Raw genomic sequence first — 8,713 nt, forward strand, 5'->3', positions numbered from 1 at the left:
AATCAGATCTTCTCGAATTTAAAGCTTATTTTCAATTTTAGGTGAAAATGTAACTGAACATTAATTGTGGAGATTTTCAAGTTCAATCTACTCCACTTGATTTTTTTGTTTCAATTATTGTATCTGAAGCCTGATAATTGGGAATCTATCTGCATTGATGTGCGGAGCTCCTGAAATTTTTACAGATATGGGACTTGTGGCAGTTGATAGAGCTTATTGATGACTATTTTAGGTATGAATTTGATCAAAATCGTTGGAGCCGTTTCCGAGAAAATCACGAAAAACCCTGTTTTTGACAACATTTTCGCCATTTTATCCGCCATCTTGAATTGCATTTGATCGAAATTGTTCGGGTCGGATCCTTATAGTGAAAGGACCTTAAGTTCCAAATTTCAAGTCATTCCGTTAATTAGAAGATGAGATATCGTGTACACACACGCACATACACTCATACACACACACATACACACACACACACACTCACACACACACACATACAGACCAATACCCAAAAACCAGTTTTTTGGACTCAGGGGACCTTGAAACGTATAGACATTTAGAAATTGGGGTACCTTAATTTTTTTCGGAAAGCAATACTTTCCTTACCTATGGTAATAGGGCAAGGAAAGTAATATGTGGAGATACATTGAGATTGATTTATTTCCTTCTCCTTTTACAAAACACCATAATTATATACAATATTAAATGTGAAGAAGGTTCCTCATATGGGCAAAACTTGTTCAATAATTTACTCCCTCAATTCAAAAAACTTATTTCAGCTTGTTGGTCTGAATACCTCATCAAATTAGAACAGATATCAATTATTTCATTTCACTCTTCCTTTTTCTTCTCTTTCTTCTTTCTCTCCTCCTCTTCCCACACCTGATCCTTATCCTCTCCGGGCTCTAGTCCTTCTCCTTCTACTCCTCCTCCTCCTCCTCCTCCTCCTCCTCCTCCTCCTCCTCCTCATCCTCTTCCTCCTCCTTCTCATCCTTCTCCTTTCCCTCTTCAATCTTCTTTTCCGCTCAAGTTACAGCATTTTCATCCCTGATCTCTCATCAATTTATTTCTCCTTATTAATGAAGCCGGGGAAGAGTATCATTCAGAGAGATTAGAGATTCGAATTTCAGAGTGGACTTTCTCTCATAAAATTTTGAATTATGAACTACGGTATAAAAACAGAGCCCCTGAATTGATTCACTAGAAAATTCAATAATCATTTCGCAGTAATTGAACAATTATTGAAACAGTATTGCAATGTTTTAGCTTGATGAAGTAATAATTGACATCTTCATCATCATCATCACCATTATCGAAATTTTACCCTAATATTGATTGGTAAGCATTTAATAAAGAAGAGAATCTGTACATGGAACAATCTTATTTTTCATAATCTCTCTATTAATTTTTAATTTTCAATACCATATATTTTTATTTCGAACTTGTTATTGTATTTCAGTAGTGCAATAGTTATTATTTAGTTTCAAAACATACTAATCATAGAATAGAATATTCAATCATAGAATATTCACGGTACTTATTATTCATTTTAAAATATACATATTTGAGGGCAGCAGGAACTAAATCCCATTATTGTCCTCATAACGCACATTGAGCAATGAGCATACAACTTTTAAAACAATACATTAAAATGAAAATAAAATAACTAATAAACACTATTGAGTTTAGAACAGTTTTAGTCTGTAAATACCAATAGTATAAACTAAAGTGATATCCTATACTATTAAATGAGAAACTTCTGTTTTTATGTTTATATGTTTAGATGTTTGGATGTTTAGATAGTATAAACTAAAATGATATCCTATACTATTAAATGACAAACTTCTGTTTTTATGTTTATATGTTTAGATGTTTATATGTTTGTATTTCACCGGATCTCGAAAACGGCTCTAACGATTCTCACGAAATTCAGAACATAGTAGGTTTATAATATAAAGATTCGATTGAACTATAGGTCTCATCCCTTGGAAAACTTGCTGAAGGACATTAAAAGGATAATTATTAATCATCCTTGGAAAAACAGCTGATAATAATTATTTCGTCGTCTGTTGGTGATGGAAGTGAGTGAGCGAGTTCATGTGTGTGGTGGACTGTGTCAAAATTATGACTCAGCTGTTGAACTTTTGAAATAATTAAATCAGGTACTTAGTGCCGGTTGCTAAAAAGCCGGGTTATTTTCAATCCTGATTGATTCCAGTAAATCCATCTTTTTGAAATGGTCTTCCTGATTTGGTTCACGTGAAGTTAATCAGGATTAAAATCTAACCGGCTTTTGTGCAACCGGGCCTTTGTGAGGGAAATTTTCGCCTTCCCTTTGGGAATTAATCTAAATTTACTATGATTGGATAGAATATTTCCGTATGAATGTTATTATAATTTCTACTTTCGTAATAAATTTTTCATGCTTTTGTACTCCAGAGCGAAGCTCGGTCCCCGATATTGGACTATGAAGCAACAATAACAATAACATAACAACGGCTTTTCTAGTTTTCGTAATTGAAATTATATAATAAACTACCTATTATACTTAAGAAATACCGCTAATTCAATGAAAAAAGGTACATTCATTAAAAAACAATCTACCAATATTGAATACTATATATTTGAATGGTCAACATTGAATATTGAAATATCATCATCTCATTCAAAATATTTACAAAATTCTCTCCAGCATTTAAAAATTATATTCACTCTATTTTATTTTGATACTGTTATAAAACATCAAATAGTTTCTCATAGACTACATATCTCCCGTTTCACATTCAGGCTTATTCCATGATAGTAATAAATTGATAGCTAATTTTACAAGATAGGATTTATGACATATATATAAAATTCTATCATTCTATGTAATTACATTCTATACATTGTAAACCTACATAGTTTTATTTGCTCATGAAATACACAATATTTCAAATAATATAGTTAATACCATAGAGAAAAATAGCATAAGTAGATATCCCATGGTATAGGGCGTTTATGTCGCAACTTTTACTGTTATCTCAAGCCGATAGTTCATGTAATTCTTTCCCGTGAAGCTGTGTGACACTGGTAGTCTCTCATATTGTGCCGTTCATACACTCTCACCCCAACAAAACAGTAAAACTCGACAATAATCAACAGTAATCGGCTTTAGATAACAGTAAAAGTTGCGACATAAACGCCCTATACCATGGGATATCTACTTACCGTACGCTATTGTTTCTCTATGGTAATACTTATATGCAAAAATATTTCCTTTAAAGCTTCAACGTTGATTGATAATACAACAGTTTTCTTTTGAAATATTTTTTGTGTTCCAGTTGAATGGTTTTTATTGTTTAGTTTGTGGGGAATGGTTTTTAAAAACTTGAATTCCAACTGATTGGAAAGTTATTAGGTATATAAATAATGGTAATGTTTTTCAATATCATAGTCCACTTACACACCTATGTCTATTTAATTCAACCGTTATCAAGAGATGCAACCTTGCCAATGCAAGCCTCATTGTTTATTCCGCCTTGTCCAAGAAATGAGAAATTCAGGAGATTTCTTCTATATGTTGCTCCTCGTATTTTAAACCTTTTGCCAAGTAGAACAAATGATGCATTACGCTTGAATAGATTCAGATTTCAGACGCTTGACCAAGAGTTGGCTAATGGAGAGGAATGAGATGGAAACATTGTTCCACGAAATTTTATCTCAGAAAAAATTCTAATATATATGAAACTGAATTTTGTTTTCCATGTATTTGTGAATTATTTATGTGAATTTGGCAATAAAATTGATTTGATTTGATAATGGTGTAACAGCCTTGTTGTCAACCCAACTAGTTGTGAAACTAGGTACTAGTCAACATCAAATAATTCTTTTATTAAATTACATGGCTTTGACAACATCAAGGAGTTATTAATTCGCATTTAATTACGGTTAAATTCAACAGACATAGGCTACGTCCAACCAGAGTTCAGTTTTAGAGAAAATTTCATCAATATACTAAGCTCTTGTAAAACTAGAAAGTTTTCAAAACTTGATTTAATGAAAAATAGTATTCATTTCATGAATATGTAGTCTATTTTGAAAAAAAAAACATATATACAGAGTGAGTCATATATGTATGACTCAATCCCTCAATAAGTTGGAGGCTGTTGTAGATATAATACTGTAACTTTCAGGATAAGTTATTGGTCAAATACTCTACCTTTTGACGTACAACTAAATTTTAATTCCTCATAAGGGGTGACTTAGGGGTTGTAACTCGAATATTTTAAATATAAACACCCATTTTGTGATACATAATTTTAAAGGCCTTTTTGGATCAATAAAAGTGTTCTATGATACTTGTATCAAAAATGGCGGCTGATTGAAGTCTTAGTTTTTAAGGAAATGAGGGGTTGTAACTCAAATATTTTGAATGTGAACACCCATTGTGTGATGCATCATTTTAAAGGCCTTTTCAAAACGAAGAAGATGGCATCAATAGAAATGTTCTATGATACTCTTACCTAAAATGGTGGCTGATTAAACTCTATCAATTATTTATTTCAAAACTGAAACTTCAATCAGCAGCCATTTTGGATTAAAGTATCATAGAACATTTTTGTCGATGCCAACTTTCTTGTTTCAGAAAGGCCTTTAAAATGATGTACCACACAATGGGTGTTTACATTTAAAATATTCGAGTTACAACCCTTAGTTCCCCCTTATGAGGGATGTACAATTCAGTTGTACGTCAAAAGGTAGAGTATTTGACCAATAACTTATCCTGAAAGTTGCAGTATTATATCTACAACAGTCTACAATTTATTGGATTCCCATACATATGACTCACTCTATATAGGCCTAGTTCGTTTATAAACTAATCCAACGTTTCTGAGGAATGGAATTATTGTACATCAGATATAGAATAATTACTATACTTTCAATACAACTTACGATACGCTTCCATAAAAACTTATCCAACGTTAAGATAAGAACGGAAAAAAAGATGTTGTCGATCTTAATATCTAATAATCTTAATATGGAGAAGTTCCACAATATCTCTGATAAAAGTGTTAAATGTTATCCAACGTTTTTGAGGATCAAGAGTAGCTTATAATGCACATCAGATATACAATACCGTGGGTAGCCTAGCTACTTTACTTTTAATACAACATAGGATACTTTCGATCCACTTTCATAAACTTATCCAGCGTTTTTGAGGAACAAAAGTAAAGTAAAATCAGATCCATAATACTTACCTACTTCACTTTATAGCTACAATATACATACTTAATTCTACTGTAAACTCTATATTAGTGTTACTTCAGATACAAATAATACTTTGACACAATACATTTGATACTGTATCCTATCATAACTCGAGGTCGGTGACCTTGGTGTGTATCCTGGATAAATTTGACGCCGTCTGGTATCGGGATGATCCCCCCAAATTGTGTCGGGTGTCCTCCGAACCACCGCAGACCAGCAGCTTGCGAAATTCGTTGCGGAATTTCGTCGACATGGCGTTGTACAGTATCGGGTTGATGGCGCTGAAAAATAATAAAATAATTATTTAGTATAAATCAACACTTTACTTGTTTTGAATTTCTTGGCCTATATTTTAATAATAATAAAAGATCAAGCAATCAATAATTTATTTATCAATATTATTATTACAATGATCTATAAGTGTGATTCAATTTATTGTAATATTATCTATTATTATTTTTGGCTTTCCTATCAATCTAAGAAAATTCAAATTCAGAATTATAGTGTAAAAGTATTGAAATGTAATATAAAGTAATTATCATGTAATATGAAGTATCCATGTAAATTATTTTTGAAGTAAAAATTTTTGTGATGAGGAGGAGTGGAAAAGCTCTTCCTCAGGAGTGAAATGCATTCCTCATTCCATCAAAAACTGTTTTTCAAATATTTTCAAGGATACACAGTGTCAAAACTACAACAAACTTAAATATTTGCAGTTGCAGAAGTCTTCGGGGTGCTTGATAGCAAAAGATTCATCCTCGATCATTGATAATTTTAATAAAAGGCATTCATCAGTATTTTGGTACCTAGCTATTATTAGCATGATCTGATCTGGCTAATTTTTTGTTCTTTCTCTAAATTTAGATACTTTCATCTTGATTACGCACTCTCCAACTGATATGTTGACAAAAACAACTTTTTTGTACTCAGGGGACCTTGAAACGTATAAACATTTAGAAATTGGGGTACCTTAATTTTTTCGGAAAGCAATACTTTCCTTACCGTACCGGTAATAGGGCAAGGAAAGTAAAATTGTATTGTAATTGTGTAAGTCTGTTGTCTGCCAGTCTGGAGGCTGCACTCAGTAATTCATCTTTGTGAATTTACTATATCAATAGTTTTGCGTATTACTTTAATACTCTTCATCTCCTTTCATCTTATTACCGTACTATCTGCTTCTAGAAACTCTCTCCCCCTTCCACAATAGTCTTCTTGGAGGATTCCACTTTTCAATATTGTTAAAATGTAGAATAAGAACAGTAATGTAGTTTATCTTAATATTATTTTATTGTAACAAACGCATTTTGTACACGCTTTGTAAATTTTTGTGAGGAAATAAATATGATTGAATTGAATTTCCTTGTAGCTATAAATAAGTTACTAATAATAATATTGATTATTATATGATATAAATGATATATCAGATGATATTCTATATTGAATCATATTGTAATATATATAGGCCTATAATCATATTCTAATATGATTTATTTCAGATGGAACTGAATATGAATGGAAATTACCGAGATATTGCAATTATTCAAATGCCAATGAATTAATAATTATTCATGCTAGGTACTGCATTCAAGACTTCTGCTACTGCAAATATTGACAACATGAGCGCTACTATCTATATATTATATAAAAGCGAAATGGCACTCACTCACTGACTGACTGACTGACTGACTCACTCACTCACTCACTTGCAGAACTAAAAATCTACCGGACCAAAAACGTTCAAATTTGGTAGGTATGTTCAGTTGGCCCTTTAGAGGCGCACTAAGAAATCTTTTGGCGATATTTTAACTCTAAGGGTGGTTTTTAAGGGTTTAAAGTTCTTTTAGAATGTATATTCTTCTTATTCCAATATCTTAAAATGATAATTGAAATGTCCATACCATATGTTAATATAGAACTATAATCTAGAGAGAGTACCTCTTCGAAACAGTTGCTCTGGTAACTAAATTTAAAATTTTGTCAGGTTGGCATTAAGTTGAGTTGACTTTGTTAGGTTGGCACCAAGTTGAAGATTGAATTGCATTTATCCAGGACCTCCTAAATACTTGTTTATCCAATTAGCCAAAATTAGCGTTTTCTCAGCTTTTCTGCGTTCCCTCACCTTTTTCAATAATTGATGGAAATATATTTAAAAAAATTCAGTACACAGGTTTAGCTGAGGTGGAAGAATTTTGTTCGCCAAAGATACGCCGATATAGTAACAGGTGTTTTTCGAGATCAAATTGACATAATACGTTCAAATTTCGGTACAGAGGTTCCACTGAGGTCTACATGCAGGCGAGCGAAGCGAGCCAGCTGATCTCATTTTTGGACAAACCAGTCGGGGGTCCAGGGTGAGAGCCCCCTGGCTAGACGTATATGGCGAGCGAAGCGAGCCTAACGGCTAGTTCAAAAATAATTTGTCAGCCCGGGAATCGAACCCAGTACCTCCTAATTGCCGTCAGGAATGCTTACCCTCACACCAAAAACTGACAATCTCTGGATAGCAGCGCTCATTTTATAAGAAGCCATAGCGGCCAGCCAGTCTACAAATGGAGTGAAGCTCAAAATGGATTTTGAAGTGAGTGAACAAACCTGTTAATGAAAATGCAAGTTTTGGCGAACATGAGGAACCAGGGCTGCATGTAGAGTGCACCACCAAACATGCTTGCCAGCGAATTGTAGACTAACAGCCCCCTGTAGGGGAGCCACAAGATGGCGAACAGAGCTACCACCAGGGCAAGCATCTTCACTACCTGCAACAAAATTAATGGAAGACTATAACAATGTTTTACATAAGTATATAAACAGATTTTCTTGTAAAATTACAGAAGATTTCAGATTTACAGATTTTCTTGTAAGGTATGGAAGAAGAGCTCATGCAGAGGAATACTTTTCTAGGTTTAAGCGTATATTTGGATTTAGTTTGAAGTATAAATCTGAGATTAATAAAATTTTAAATAGGGGCTTGGTTTAAAAAATTGCATTGGAGGTTTTCAGTGTTAAACTGAATTTTTTTCTGTAGGCTACTCATAAGTAAAAAGGGGTCAAGTCACAAATAATGTCGATTTTGACTTTTCTATATGTTCTTATTCAGATAAATTTGCTTTTCATTTTGGTATAAAGCATTTGAGTCTATGTGGTATTGTTCTAGAGTTATTCTCATGATAAAATGGATAAATCTCAGAAAAAAGTGATTAATGTTTAATATAAATAATAATATTTATATTTTTATTAAATTATTTTTTTCAAGAAAAGAAATAGGTATTGATTTTTTGTGATTGTGAAGGAAGATTTTTGTTTGGATTTGTATTATGAAATTAATTAATCCGATAAATTCAAAATTATTGTAGTATATCCATGGTTTAGGACGTTTATGTCGTAACTTTTACTGTTATCTCAAGCGATTCTGTAGATTTTACTGTTTTGTTGGGGTGAGAGTGTATGAACGGCACAATATGATTGA

The 8,713-nt window shown here is 32.6% G+C and overlaps 1 protein-coding gene across 1 annotated transcript; it reads right to left on the reverse strand.

Moving 5' to 3' along the window:
- Nucleotides 1-5,275: 5,275 nt before the first annotated feature.
- On the reverse strand, nt 5,276-8,002 carry LOC111063965 (thyrotropin-releasing hormone receptor). Its single transcript, XM_039422614.1, has 2 exons — nt 7,843-8,002; nt 5,276-5,531 (listed from the first exon to the last, which is right to left on the reverse strand). The coding sequence occupies exons 1-2, from the start codon at nt 7,992-7,994 to the stop codon at nt 5,354-5,356; spliced, it is 330 nt and encodes a 109-aa protein (XP_039278548.1). The 5' UTR covers nt 7,995-8,002; the 3' UTR covers nt 5,276-5,353.
- Between the last annotated feature and the right edge of the window lie 711 nt (nt 8,003-8,713).

Source organism: Nilaparvata lugens, chromosome 3 (genome assembly GCF_014356525.2).
Source record: "Nilaparvata lugens isolate BPH chromosome 3, ASM1435652v1, whole genome shotgun sequence".
Lineage (NCBI taxonomy): Eukaryota > Metazoa > Arthropoda > Insecta > Hemiptera > Delphacidae > Nilaparvata > Nilaparvata lugens.

Bases quoted from the DNA above. Each gene is read 5' to 3' on its own strand.
- LOC111063965 (XM_039422614.1), bottom strand. From the start codon at position 7,994: ATGCTTGCCCTGGTGGTAGCTCTGTTCGCCATCTTGTGGCTCCCCTAC. The intron at 5,532-7,842 runs GTTTGTTCACTC...ATTATTTTTCAG, and splicing joins ACTTGCATTTTCATTAACAG to CGCCATCAACCCGATACTGT.